At 44.6% G+C, this 14,870-nt stretch overlaps 1 protein-coding gene across 4 annotated transcripts in view; it reads left to right on the plus strand.

The window, feature by feature from the left end:
* LOC111976574 (protein NDRG3) overlaps nucleotides 1-14,870 on the plus strand; it is a 63,868-nt gene that overhangs the window by 44,108 nt on the left and 4,890 nt on the right. For all 4 annotated transcript variants that reach the window (XM_024005514.2, XM_024005512.2, XM_024005513.2 and 1 more), the window contains 12 exons: nucleotides 6,089-6,194; nucleotides 6,586-6,706; nucleotides 7,243-7,305; nucleotides 7,453-7,513; nucleotides 8,751-8,837; nucleotides 8,949-9,005; nucleotides 9,320-9,423; nucleotides 9,520-9,585; nucleotides 9,938-9,989; nucleotides 10,201-10,248; nucleotides 10,474-10,509; nucleotides 10,774-10,825. In XM_024005514.2, coding sequence (XP_023861282.1) covers nucleotides 6,089-6,194; nucleotides 6,586-6,706; nucleotides 7,243-7,305; nucleotides 7,453-7,513; nucleotides 8,751-8,837; nucleotides 8,949-9,005; nucleotides 9,320-9,423; nucleotides 9,520-9,585; nucleotides 9,938-9,989; nucleotides 10,201-10,248; nucleotides 10,474-10,509; nucleotides 10,774-10,825 — 853 coding nt within the window. The remainder of the gene's footprint in view (nucleotides 1-6,088; nucleotides 6,195-6,585; nucleotides 6,707-7,242; nucleotides 7,306-7,452; nucleotides 7,514-8,750; nucleotides 8,838-8,948; nucleotides 9,006-9,319; nucleotides 9,424-9,519; nucleotides 9,586-9,937; nucleotides 9,990-10,200; nucleotides 10,249-10,473; nucleotides 10,510-10,773; nucleotides 10,826-14,870) is intronic.

Below are 14,870 nucleotides of genomic sequence, written 5' to 3' on the forward strand. Positions count from 1 at the left end.
TCTATAACTGGATTGGAGTCCACCTGTGATAAATTAAATTGATTGGACATGTTATCAGGGCCCACAGTTGACAGTGCATGTCAGTGCAAAAACCAAGCCATGAGGTTCGAAATTGTTCCTTGAGCTCTGAGACAGAATTGTGTCGAGGCACAGATCTGGGGAAGGGTACCAGAAAATGTTTGCAGCATTGAAGGTCCCAAGAACACAGTGCAGTGGCCTCCATCATTCTTAAACGGGAAGAAGTTTGGAACCACCAAGACTCTTCCTAGGAGCTGGCCGCCAGCCAAACTGAGCAATCCGGGGAGAGGTTCTTTGTCAGGGGAGGTGACCAAGAACCGATGGTCACTCTTGACAGAGCTCCAGAGTTCCTCTGTGGAGATGGGAGAACCTTCAGAAGGACACAACCATCTCTGCAGACCCCAATCAGGGCTTTATAAGTAGAGTGGGCCAAGACGAAAGCCACTCCTCAGTAAAACGGCACATGACAGCCCGCTTGGAGTTTGCTAAAAGCGCCCTGAAGGCGGACCGCCGAGAAACAAGATTCTCTGGTCTGATGAAACAAAGATTGACTCTTTGGCCTGAAATGCCAAGTGTCATGTCTGTAGTGAAATCCGCTTGCTTACTGAGTCACTACCTGGTTCCACTGTGTGGACTGGACCTGACTGGTTCCTGCGCTTCCTTCACTTCCTTCACTGCGTTCAGTGGTGGTGTGGTCCTGCCTAGACTAAAACACAGACTCCTACCACACAATGGGTTAGGTTATCCATCTCTCCTCCCTGTGTCTCTTTCGCCCCAGGCTACTGGGAGACATACACACTACAACCACACATAGATACAGTACAATGCCATTAAAATCATTGAGGATGACACCAAAAAGTTTAAACGTATTCTGTTGTGGTCCTCATGAAAATACATGCAAACAAAATATACACGATTATAACATAAACAAAATGCTTCTCAAATTCATCTCAATAGGGAGGAAACCGTAAAAGGAATAAAATAGATGACCAAGTAACGTTAATTGAAACAATTATACTTTAAGCCTGTGCCGTTTTTAAAGCATTTTGTCCATGAACCATTTCTTAACTTCCTAGCGTACGGATGGTTTTGATACCGTTTGGTCCACCATTCCGTTCCTCTGCACCAGTGTTAGGGACAGAGCTCAGCGGTCTGATAGTGACAATAGGGAATCTGGTGTGATGGCTGTGAGAGAAATGTAATGAAATTAAATGAAATTAAAATAACCAGATATGTAACTGGGGGTAAGGTCATGTATAACTTTTAAAAACCTTCTACAGTTTGAGATCAACTGGAAGCCAGTTAATTTTCCTGAAATGATTAGGATCCATGTGCGTCCTAGGGCTGAGCTTGAGTATAATTCTCATTAGTTKGTTTTGGTGTGTTTTGAAGTTTGTCCTTCAGGTTTTAGGGTTATGGCATWGAACAATGAGATACAAGCATGGTCATAGTGGCACTGTATCAGAGATGTTGCCACGGTCCTCAGTCTCTGTATCCAGGAACTTGGCTACCTTTGCCAGGAACTTTTTCCTGAAGTGAACCTTCCAAATGTTCACCTGTCATGTGTTGGTCTAGTTCACATCCCAGAGCATTTTTCCTTCACCTCTACACCATTACACTTGACTGAGAAGTTGGAAGAGTTTCTCACTTTGTGTTTGGAACCAAACAGGATACATTGTCTTCCCTAAATGCAGAGACTGTTGTCGGATAACCACTTACTGACTTTAGTCAGTTGGCTGCTTAGGTTCTTTTCAATGGTCTCGTTTTCCTAATGTGAAACCAAGAGGGCAGCATCATCCACATACAGGAACAGAGGGCATGAACAGGCAGAGTCCATGTCATTTAGGTAGAGTAACAAATCGAAGACCCCAAAATGCTCCCCAGGGGTACATCACAGTTTATCTCCTTAGCGTCAGACGGTGTCCTGCCCACATCCACCCTTTGGATCCTATCAAGTTAGGAATGACGTCATACCTAACTGATAGGATGACGTCATACCTAACTGATAGATGGTCATACTATGATAGATGACGTCATACCTATCAGTTAGGTATGACGTCATAACCTATCAGTTAGGTATGACGTCACCCATAATAAGGAGCTGTTGCCAAAAACCAATTATGTTCCGTTTGTACAACTAAATATCATGGTTCACAGTATCAAATGCTTTTTGTATGTCAAGCATGACCATAGCACAGAAGTTGCCCTTTGTGTGAATTCAATTTCATGCTTGATAAAATCTGTCAAGTATAGCAAACAAGTGTCAGTAGAATAGGATTGTGTAAAACCCGGACTGAAGATCATATACAATGTTATGGTCATCATGTACTTTATGACCTGTTCATGGAGTGCTCTTCCTAAAACATTTGACAAGACACTGAAGATTGACACTGGTCTGTAGTTCCCTTGTTCAACTTGGCTTCCTTTCTTGTATAAAGGAACAACTCTTGCATGTTTAAACTCTTGTGGTACCTTTCCATACCGAATGGAAACACTGATGTGTCTTTTTACATGACGCCCAGTAGGATCAGCAGCATCACTTAGGAATCTAGCTGGGATCCAATCGTGTTCCTTTCTGTTTGTCAAGATCGTTAAACATCTTTGTAACCGTTGAAACCTCGTAAATGCAAACTGTCCTTTGGAGATGCCGTTGACTGAATAATAGGTTTCAATAGGATGGTTTCCAAAGGTTCCAGAGTATTCTGGGAGTTGGTCAACGGGGTTGCTAGTAATGGTGGTGGAAAACTCTTGAATGTTTATCAGAACACCTGCCTMTCCTGCTGCTGAACTATCCTTGAATCCTTCTTCCTCATTTAGCATAAAGTGGCTCTACAAAACAACACCACCGACATGATTATTGCCATGTTGCTTTTCTCTCTATAATATGGAAAAGCAGGATCCGTGTTGTCGTGGTAACCGATAGTGTTCAGCTTTTCTCTTTAACTTGTTCCGTATTAATTGCCTCCTCTCGGTCTGTCTTTGTTGTCGTTCAGAGGGGGTGAATTTGAGGCTTTTACCAATGAATACTAACATTTTAGGCTTTTACCAATGAATACTAACATTTTAGGCTTCATCAAAACAAAAATAGTATGGCTATTGTTTACACCTCAAACCCCCTCAAATGCCACCTCAGATCCACATGCCCCTTTTGAGAAATGGGTCCAAACTTGCAGTGCTCTCTGAATGACACGATCTAGACCAAGGGTAGTAGGGCTGGRAATTGCCAGTGACCTCAYTATTCTATATGTATTGCAACTCGATTTTTGTGATTCGATGGTTCCGAACATATTGYTCACGATATGTCTGCTGCAGAGGGACRAGAGAGCCATAAGAAAACGTGTTTTGATSTGTCATGGAAATAAAAGTGCTGAAAACAAACTGGCTCCCTAATTTAAAAACTAGAGATCAATCTATGAAGGGAAAAACATGAGTTTTTACTAGAGGTACTGCCAACTAGCGCAAAAATATTGTCAATGATACAATATGTCATCAAAAATAATATATAATTTCCCCCCCCATCACTAAGGGGTAGGCAACTATATTCAGACRTGGGACGATTTCTGTCTGGATGGATAGTTGGGTGGGCCGGAACATAATTATAATTTGTACACTGCAAATTGGCCACAACTAAGCCAAAAAATAGGTTATATTTTAAAATAAGTTGACACTTTATTTGGATAGTCCGTCTATCTACYAACCCTAGCTTTATCCTAACCCTTATCTTAACCCTAACCTAAATCCTTACCCTAGCCCTTATTCTAAACCTAACYGTAACCTTAGCAGTTGCTTGTCAACWGATAGTCCATCTGTAGATGATCATACTATCAACAAACTATCTGTTGACAAGCAACTGCTTGCTAAGGTTACGGTTAGGTTTAGAATAAGGGCTAGGGTAAGGATTTAGGTTAGGGTTAAGATAGAGCTAGGGTTAGGATAGAGCTAGGGTTAGTAGATAGACGGACTATCCAAATAAAGTGTGACTGAAAATAACAATTTCATACCTTAATTACATTGAGACACAAGTTTAAAAAATTACAAAAAAAAGCCCATTCTCAGGATACTGCTGCAGCAGATCCCCTCTCCTCATCACATGACCCCTCCATTGTAACAAGCCAGATATCAGCAGTGCACAGCCGCTCAACCTTGTGCCAGGAATACATAAAACGGTTATTGGGACTGCTGCTGTTTTCAAAGCACCGAGTGGTTTGTTTTGTTTGGTCAAGGCCACCATTGACTCGGAAGCTATTTGAGGTCATTGACATTTCAGACGAAAAAGCAATGTTGTTTTTTGYCTTTCTCTCAGGCTTCCATTTCATCTGGTAGATAAAAGCCCCAGGCTACAAAATATATTTCTCTTTTTAGTTTTTTTTATCCTTCAGTTGTGGCAATCCTTGCCTACTGAAGCCTCTTTGATCAGAGTCGTCATATTCAACATGGTTACAGGTGTCTGTATGAGGGACCAAGCTGATGGCACCTCACATGTATCCTCCATCTCTCACAAACACAACCTTTCACACAGCCAAGCCCTTCAACCGCAGCTTCTATTTGTACTCCTCACCACCCAGATAGGAGTGTGACTCTGCCAGCGCAGCTGATGGARGTGTTTATACAGGCTAGGGTTGAACAACTACAATCCGTATTGTATAACTATTGTATTTGCTTTTTGCAGACATGGCTGAATAGACTGGTTTAGCCTAATCTCTAACCTACCCCCTCCCAGCCCCCATGGTGTTGAGTGTTGCTCAATGTTCTGGTGACGTGGCGGATTCTGAACAGTTGTTGAGAGGGCCTCATGTCTCCGCGTGGAGTCCTTCCACCCAGTTTAGATCTCTGACGCAGTACGGCCCTCAAACCGCCGTCTCTGTGGTTTTCAGCTGCACCAATGGACCGGAAGCTGAACACTGTGACATAGCYACACGCGTTATAGTACTGTTCCTATATTTAGGTCTCTGCTTGTTGATTGGTTTTCTCGCTATAATTAAATGACCACCATGCCATTAATGCTACCAGACAGAAACATGCCTCACACTAGGCTGTAGTAGCACTGTGCTTACTAGTAAACTGTATGGTTGTATCACACCTCTATATGCATTGCCTTCATTAACTTTTTGATGTTGATGTGTTCCTGTGTTGAATAAACGGCATATGTGGGAGAAGTTAACTCTACCTACATGTACATATTACCTCAACTAACTGGTGCCCCCGCATATTGACTCTGTACCGGCACCCCCCTGTATATATTGTTATTTTTTTACTGCTGCTCTTTAATGACTTGTTACTTTTATCTCTTATTCTTGTCTGTATTTTTTGAAACTGCACTCTTGGTTAGGGCCTTTAAGTAAGCATTTCACTGTAAGGTCTACTACACCTGTTATATTCGGAGCATGTGACTAATAACATTTGATTTGAAGTTGTGACCTGTTAAATGACGTGTAATGTTGAATTAGCGTCAGGTCTAAGGGCTGTGGACAGACAGAGATTCCCATCCCCACGTAATTACATTAGCCAGACGTCAGATGATGTTATCTGTGAGACGGGACAGGTAGAGGGCCCTCTACTTATCCACACATCTGCGTATGGCGTGAGACTCTACAGTGTGCACATATGCGTCTGGTGTGGCGCCAACAGCACCTCCTGACATTAGCCGTGCCGCTCACATGCAGCGGTCATTGTGACCACAGAGATATGGGTCATGATGATCCAGCCAGTCAGTTTTCAATCTAGGTCATCCTCTAGGCTACCTGCTAAAGAGGACCCAGTTTTCATCATGACCTGCACGTCCTGAAATTATTTTCTCTCTCCTGACACTTAGCCTCGCTGAGGAAGTGATTTTCTGTCTCCTACTGACACATTGAAAATCACTTCCTCAGCGAGGCTAATTGTCAGTAGGAGACCGAAAATCACTTCCTCAGCGAGGATTTCTCCTACTCGGTGTATGAATGAATAATACATGTTTTTTTCTCATCTGCACCTGTATAGTGCTATGACTGACTGGCACTAAAAGGCTGGCTCCTCTAAGCTCCACAGACACCGCTGGCCCTGACCCAGACCATGCTGTCTTGTGTTTCAGGAGCATGACATCGAGACCCCCCATGGTGTTCTGCACGTGACGATGAGGGGCACCCCCAAGGGCAATAGACCAGTCATCCTCACCTACCATGACATTGGTCTCAACCGTGAGTGTACACACATTCAGGCTCTCATTGGCCTAGCTTTGAAATCTCTCCAAACACCCCTAAAATGCATAATATCACGGGTGAATTGTCATTAGAACAGTTGACGCTGTAGAGATGTAAGAAACTGGAGGGTTGAAGGTAGAAATCTCTTTGAGCATTGGGGATATGAGCCACTATGTCCGACTGGATTGCTCCACCAGTTGGCTGCCTCATTGTAAAACAACACTGATCGTTTCAGTATGTTTTTTGGTTGATTACTGGTATGGGATGGGATTTGTTGACACGCTCAATATTACATTCAGTGTTGTCGTTTTTGTTAAATGTCTATTTGAGTAGGACCCATAAATGAGGTGACTTTAAACAGTGCTGGGTCTCTCTTCCCCCCCTGCAGATAAGTCCTGTTTCAACACACTGTTCAACTTTGAAGACATGCAGGAGATCACATCACACTTTGCTGTGGTCCACGTGGACGCCCCAGGACAGCAGGAGGGTGCTCCCCCATTCCCCACAGGGTAAGAGACCAGTTCACTCAAGTCATCATCCTCAAATTCATGTAATAATATCACCACAAGTATCAACACATTCATGATTGATATTGTAGACCTGAATAAATGGTGGCTATGTCATCAGAGCCAGAGTAAACCATGAGGTCCTCTGGCTGCACCCGTCCTTCTGCCCCCTCCCCCCCCACCCTCCTGCACGTGCCTTCCCTTCCCTGGGCCCCGCCTCCCCTTCCCCTGGCCCCGCCTCCCCTTCCTCTGTGTGAGTGAGTGAAAGGACCGTTTCAGACCAGGAGACAGACGGCCGGCCAGAACATGACATGGTGCCTGGATAGAATAGGTGTCTGGCTTTGGACTTTCATCAACTTGATAGGAGGGTGTGCTGCTCCAGGTGTCTGGTAGTGTCTCTGGTCATCTGTTTGTCCCAGGTCCCAATACCCTACAAACCTATCTGTCTGTTTGTCCCAGGTCCCAATACCCTACAAACCTATCTGTCTGTTTGTCCCAGGTACCAGTACCCTACAAACCTATCTGTCTGTTTGTCCCAGGTACCAGTACCCTACCATGGATGAGCTGTCTGAGATGCTGCCGTCTGTCATGACTCAGCTGAAGTAAGTTCTCCTGCGGTGTTTCCATCATAGATATAGAACCCTATATTGTCTATGGTTTCCATATCTACCTCTTACACTGTCGTTTAATGACTTTAATTGTTGTTCCATCTTCATGGAGGCTTATATTTTTCTCTCCCCTTTCCCCAGGGTGAACAGTGTGATTGGGATTGGAGTTGGAGCTGGAGCCTACATCCTGTCCAGACTGGCTGTAAGTCCCCATTCCTCCTAGTTCTCCATATACCACATGAACTCCTGCTCACCCTGCTTGTTTCCAAACATATAACAGGATCATTTGTTAAGACAAAGGTCTTTAAGGGATAATTCGAGATTTTGGCAATGATGACCTTTATCTGTTTCCCCAGARTCAAATGAACGTGTGGATGCCATTTTTATGTCTCTGTGTCCAGTATGAAGGAAGTTCGAGCTAGTTTCGCGAGACAGTGCTAGCTAGCGTAATGACTGGATATCTATGGTATCTGCTAGCATCTGCACTACTCAGTCTGTCCTCTGTCTTCAATAATAACTGGGCTGAACAAGGATGAACAGAGCACTCTATCTCCACTAACAAAATAGGTTTACTACTTCTTCAACATAGATAAGGTATACTTTCACAAACTCTCTCTTTCCCCCTCTTGTTGTTGTGTACATTCCTCTCTCATGCGGTCTGTGTGTATCTAACCTAATGTAGCCGGTGTAAAACTGTATCCATCTCGGTCCGAGCCAGAAAAAACAGACGCAATGGAATATGGTCATTGCAGTTAATTACCACAGCGCAGYGTCCCACGTAGTTCTGGACATGAAGGATTAGATTTCTCTCTAGAGAAAYKGCGCGTTGGGCTCACAWTTTTTTTWTTTTATACTGAATARAAATATAAACGCAACATATAAAGTGTTGTTTCATGAGCTGAAGTAAAAGATCCCAGAATTTTCCAGACCATTCCAAAAAGCTTAGTTGTCTCCAATTTTGTGCAGAAATTGTGCAATTTTATGCATTTCTCCTTTGCCAATATAATCCATCCACCTGACAGGTGTGGTATATCAAGAAGCTGATTAAACAGCATGGTTATTACACAGATGCACCTTGTGCTGGGGACAGTAAAAGGCCACTCTAAAATATGTGGTTGTCACACAAGACTTCGCCAAAGATGTCTTAAGTTTTTGAGGAAGCGTGCAATTGGCATGCTGGCAGCAGGACTGTCCACCAGTCCTGCGTGCGGCAGGTAGCCTAGCGGTTAAAACTGTTGGACCAGTAACCGAGAGGTCGCTGGTTCGAATCCCCGAAACCGACTAGGGGGGAAATCTGTCTGTGCCATTGAGAAAGGCACTTAACCCTACATTTGTGTGCTGCCCTGCTTCCTCTGCTGCTGGGCCCTGTCTGTGACTCCTTTGGTCCTCTATGTTCCACACAGTACGGTCAGTACAGTAACCCCGTATCCTCTCTCCAGCTCAATGAGCCGGCCCTGGTCGAAGGTCTGGTCCTCATCAATGTGGACCCCTGTGCAAAGGGCTGGATGGACTGGGCTGCCTCCAAGGTAAGAACGTGCACACACACACACACACACACATTTCTATGCTAACTCTGTACATTTTAGAGTCACACTAGATTGGCACGTTGGAACATAATTATTTGTTCTTTGTTTTAGATGTCCGGCTGGACCAGCAACCTGGTGGACATAGTGATGGCCCACCACTTCAGTGATGTGAGTCAGAGGGCTGTCTGGAAGGGTGGGAGACTGGGATGGGACAGAGGGCTGTCTGGAGGGGTGGGAGACTGGGATGGGACAGAGGGCTGTCTGGAGGGGTGGGAGACTGGGATGGGACAGAGGGAAAGGGCYATGCAGACTTTTCTGAYGTGCAAACTGATATTTAATTTCAGGATAAGTTAATGGTTTAGTTAAGGATCCGTTTTTGGCGAGTCAGTTTGAAAGGTCTTGATAACTCTGTCCAGGGGCAGAGCATACTGGCTGAATACTGTGGGTGGTTGAAAGTGATTTAACAATCTTTGCCCCCTCAGGATGAGCTGTCTGACAACCAGGAGATCACCCAGACGTATCGGCTGCACATCGCCCAGGATATCAACCAGGAAAACCTGGCCCTCTTCTGCAATGCCTACAACAGGTACAGTACTGTACATAGAACCCCAAGAGTAACTGCCTGTACATTTTGGGTAGAAATRATAGATGGGTTGATTGGTTCATCTATTTGTTATGACAGCCGTCGGGACTTGGAGATTGAGAGGCCTGTCACCGGTCTGACTGACAACACGGTGAACACACTGACGTATGTAAACATGCTGCAGACGGTATTACTGCAGCTCTGTCTTATTGCCTATGGACTGTATGTTTTGTATGTGAGTTGTTGTTTTTTATAAATTGACTGGTTCGAGCCCTGAATGCTGATTGGCTGACAGCTGTGGTATATCAGACCATATACCACAGGTATAAAAAAAAAAACATGTATTTTTACTGCTATAATTACGTTAGTAACCAGTTTATATAGCAATAAGGCACCTCGGGCGGTTTGTGGTATCTGACCAATATACCACGGCTAAGGACTGTGTCCAGGCACTCTGCGTTGCGTTGTGCATTAAGAACAGCCCTTAACCGGTTTTCCCTCCTGTCTCTCCATCCAGATGCACTTCTCTGCTGGTGGTTGGTGACACGTCCCCGGCTGTCGATGCAGTGGTGGGTGCACACTTTATCTCCATGGCAACACAGTAGCGAATAAGCCMGAGGGTCTGATTCCAATACAAAGTATCAACCCCCCTCAGGGACAGTGTGTTCAGTCTATAGAGACGGGGGTTGAGGTCACTAGACGTTTCTGAATAGGAGAGGCCAGACTGAACCCTGTCTAAACTGTTGTTGTATCTCATCTATCTTCTTTTCYTGTTTACAGGTTGAATGCAACTCGAGGTTAAATCCAACCAAAACAACCCTTCTTAAGGTGTGTTCAGTTACTCTTTTGTTGTTAGAAATAGGAGTGGTAAWGCTATGGTGTCCCTGCTGTTCTGCTCTTTAGTAATGCACATGATCTGACTGGTACGCTAGAGGAGGTTCAGCATTCTTCCATGTGTTCATAGACCAGTGAATGTTAAGGTGTTTTGACTAACGGCATGGTCCTGTCTGTGAGATTCTCCACTCTGGTCATGCTCTGGTTACTTCCCTATAGATGCAAGACTGTGGCGGGCTTCCTCAGGTCATCCAGGTGAGTCATGAACTAGTTTTGTGTTTGGCTTAAACTACACTTAAGTGGTCCTCTGTAACTCAGTTGGTTAGAGAATGGCGCTTGCAATGCCAGGACCGTGAGTTTGATTCCCGGCACCACCCGTACGTAAAATGTATTACTGTAAGTCGCTTTGGATGAAAGCTTCTGATTTATATATGCCATTTAGCAATCTCAACTGTTACTTAATTCAGTTTTATTTCAAATGGCTCCGTTTAASGGATGTTTTCTGTTTGTGTCTTACAGCCGGGTAAACTCGCGGAGGCCTTCAAATACTTTGTCCAGGGAATGGGTTACAGTGAGTACTGCTCTGTTTCCTTCTCCTTCAGTCGTCTCTGGTGTCAGACTTGGGTTTTTTCATGTCCTGGTTGTATCAGTCTGTTCCATGTCCTGTTTACTGAAGTCCACCTCTATCTCAGAATGAGACCTCAGTCCAACTGATATCCCATAGAACGTGACCATTTCAGGCAGCAGCCCTCCCATGTGGGCATCACACACAGACACACACAGAAGACACTCTTATCCAGAGTGACTTACAGTTGAGTGCCATGCTCAAGGGCACATCGACAGATTTGTCACCTAGTCGGCTCAGGGATTCGAACCAGCGACCTTTTGGTTACTRGCCCAACGGTCTTAACCGCTAGGCTASCAGCCACACACACATTTGTGCCCTAAACTAAGGCTAATGTAGCATTCATGTAGCACTTCAAGAATAGAGCGGAACCCCAGTATCTACAAGACAACTTGTACTGGATGTCCAAGGATGACATTACTGACAGCCAATTGTTGCATACAAACCATTACTGGTAACTGACGAGGGAACTAACCTCAAGCTAACCTTGTTTCTTGTCTGTTTGCAGTGACTCTTAACAACGGGTGTAAGTAGTGTGATGCTGAGTAAATAAATTACATGCAGCATGGTCTTCCCTTGAACATGCACTACATTGACAAAAGTATGTGGACACCCCTTCAAATTAGCGTATTTGGCTATTTCAGCCATACACGTTGCTGACGGGTGTATAAAATCGAGCACACAGMCATGCAATCTCCATAGACAAACAGTCGGTAGAAGACCTCAGTGATCTTCRACGTGGCACGTCAAAGGATGCCACCTTTCCAAAAAGTCAGTTCGTCACATTTCTGTCCTGCTAGAGCTGCCCCGGTCAACTGTAAGTACTGTTATTGTGAAGTGGAAACGTTTAGGAGCAACAACGGCTCAGCCGCAAAGTGGTAGGCCACACAAGCTCACAGAACGGATCCACCAAGTGCTGAAGCATGTAGCGTGTAAAAATCATCTGCCTTCGGTTGCAACACTAACTACAGAGTTCCAATCTGCCTCTGGAAGCAACATCAGCACAAGAACTGTTCGTCGGGAGCTTCATGAAATGGGTTTCCATGGTCGAGCAGCTGCACACAAGCCTAAGATCACCATGCGCAATGCCAAGCATCGGCTGGAGTGGTGTAAAGCTCAACGCCATTGGACTCTGGAGCACTGGAAACACATTCTCTGGCGTGATGAATCATGCTTCACCATCTGGCAGTCCGACGGACGAATCTGGGTTTGGCGAATGCCAGGAGAACACTACCTACCTAAATGTGTAGTGCCAACTGTGAAGTTTGGTGGAGGAGGAATAATGGTCTGGGGCTGTTTTTCATGGTTCAGGCTAGGCCCCTTAGTTCCAGTGAAGGGAAATCTTAATGCTACAGCATACAATGACAATTAGACCAGGGATCATAAACTAGATCCAGCCATGGGCCGATTTTATTTCTTGAGCGGATGRTCGGGGGACCGGAACATAATTACTAATCATTTGTAGACTTTAAATTGACCGCAAGAAGATCAAACATATATATTTGACTAAAACAATCATTTCAAACCTTGCTTACTTTTTGTATACAATCACATGTCTCTCTATTGTGCTTAGGAATACTTGGAAACAGATTTTTTAAATTAATATCACTTGGAAATTATTTCCTGGTGTTTTTACAGTATTTTATGTCCAACAATAAAAAAWTTACACCAGAAAACTTGGGGGTCAAATAAAAACACAGCGGGCCAAATTTGGGCAACAGTTTGGGGAAGGCCCTTTCCTGGTTCAGCATGACAAWGCCCCTGTGCACAAAGCGAAGTCCATACAGAAATGATTTGTCRAGATCGGTGTGGAAGAACTTGACTGGCCWGCACAGAGCCCTGACCTCAACCCCATCGAACGCTGAATGCGAGCCAGGCCTAATCGCCCAACATCAGTGCCCGACCTCACTAATACTCGTGGCTGAATGGAAGCAAGTCCCTGCAGCAATGTTCCAACATCTAGTGGAAAGCCTTCCCAGATGAGTGGATGCTGTTATAGCAGCAAAGGGGGACCAACTCCATRTTAATGCCCATGATTTAGGAATTAGATGTTCGATGAGCACATACTTTTGGCAATGTAATATACCTTGGTGTGTGGGWTGATCTGTAACACACACCTGACAATGGTTCCTTCCCCCAGGTCTTAAGATGCAGTGCCCTAAACAGGGAGCGTGTTTACAGGCCTACCTTTTAAAGCTGTGGTTCATTTAGGCCTGCTGAGAGCTGATCTKGCTTGTGGAATGATCATCGTAATAGAAACAGACCACGTATTGGGCACTGTATCTTAGAACGGCCAAATTCCATTCGCTGTCTTTGATCACTTTTTTTTTCTCTGCGCTTCAAAATGTTTATTTTGTTCATATAAACATTTAAAGGTTTGAGTTGCTARTTCAGAGTGGAAAATGGAAGGTGTTAGTGAGGTCAGAGTAAAAGCTGCTTGATTATTACAATAGTCTCAATKAGTTTTTGTTGTTCTCCCTCTGGAATCTTCATCTGAACATTAAGCCTTCTGTACCTGTGTAAACCTCACTGGCAAAACCCTGCATCCCCTTCCACACCTCGTCTGGCTTGCCCTCACCATCCTCACCCCTGGCCCTCTCCCCATCACCCCTGGCCTTCACCTACCCTCCCCTGGTCCTCACTCCTCCAGTGAGGGCTGACTGAGGCTCCAGTGGTTCTCCAGGTATGGTAATGTCAGTGGCAGATTAGTGTTCTCATTAAAGGCTGCTCTTAAGCCTCACATGGTGCTGCTGGAGGGTAATGTCAGGAGAGCAGGGCCTCAGAGAACCATGCTGCCTCCGCACAGCACTGTGGGAAGGAAGATTTGTCGTTGCCTTATTCCAAATCCTACCCACTGAGGGTGACCCTTGATGTTTTGTCTGCAACAAGTGACTACAGGGGCGCTCCAGGGGCACTCCAGGGGCTGGCCCGGGGTTCGTTTTGGATTGAGTGGTGGTTTATCCCACGCCCCCTCATTCTTCCACCTCTTGGAGGTCTGTTTTCCTGCTTGAAGAGTTATTCTGGATACCCATCCTACTTATTGAAAWGAACTAGATACAGTATAGCTTGAAAAACTATTTTCACTCATCAAACCCTGATAGCCCTCCTTTCTGTTGTTTTTCTTGTGAACCCTGTCTCTGTTGAGGTGTTAAGTATGGTGGTTTCCTCGCCGTCTTAGCTTTCACATCACACACGTTATGCTCTTCGCCCACACCAAGCAATAGCACGTTTCAGAAAGTACCTCCCCTTTCTGAGAATACCGAAACAGTTGAGGACATTGTGAGCTTTCACAAACACAATTGTGGCATACTGTAGGAGGTTTGTAACTCTGTAGTGTTCGGGCTGCGCCTTCTGCCAGGTGGATCATCCCAGAAGATCAGCATTGTGTTGAAAGGAAAGCAGTAAGCTAGCAGGAGATTGGTTTGAGTGTGAATAGATGAGCAGTAGAGCTGGGACGATAAACTGAAAATGATCGACACCGACCGTACCACAACCAATTTACTGATACCGATAATCCCAATAAATAGCCTACTAGAGAAATGTGAAGTTTAAAGGAAATAAGTTTGCTAATATGGGCTAATGGTACAATTGATTGATAGTACAACATTCAAARTAGTAGTAGTAGTGCTAATGGTATGGTAATATATAAAAGAAGGCTAACAAGTGTACATGAATGTTATAAACGTATCGTTCTATTTATGGTTRTCGTGATAATTCAGTCAATTTATCGTTCTATGGATTTGTGTCCATATCGCCGAGCTTTACTGAACAGTGAAGTGCTCGTCGAGGCCCTGTTTGAATGGTTACTTTAGCACGGAAGACTGTAGTACAGTGGGGAAATGATTGCAGTCAGGGGACGACGACACATTAAACTAACTGAACTGGATCAGACAATGTACTCATGAAGCACATCTTGGCTCAAAGTTCTCTTCAGGTAATCTCAGGGCCACAGGTGACATTGCCTTTAGATTGGCAGAACAGTAAGAAAGCT

Source organism: Salvelinus sp. IW2-2015, linkage group LG17, assembly GCF_002910315.2.
Source record: "Salvelinus sp. IW2-2015 linkage group LG17, ASM291031v2, whole genome shotgun sequence".
NCBI classification, from domain to species: domain Eukaryota; kingdom Metazoa; phylum Chordata; class Actinopteri; order Salmoniformes; family Salmonidae; genus Salvelinus; species Salvelinus sp. IW2-2015.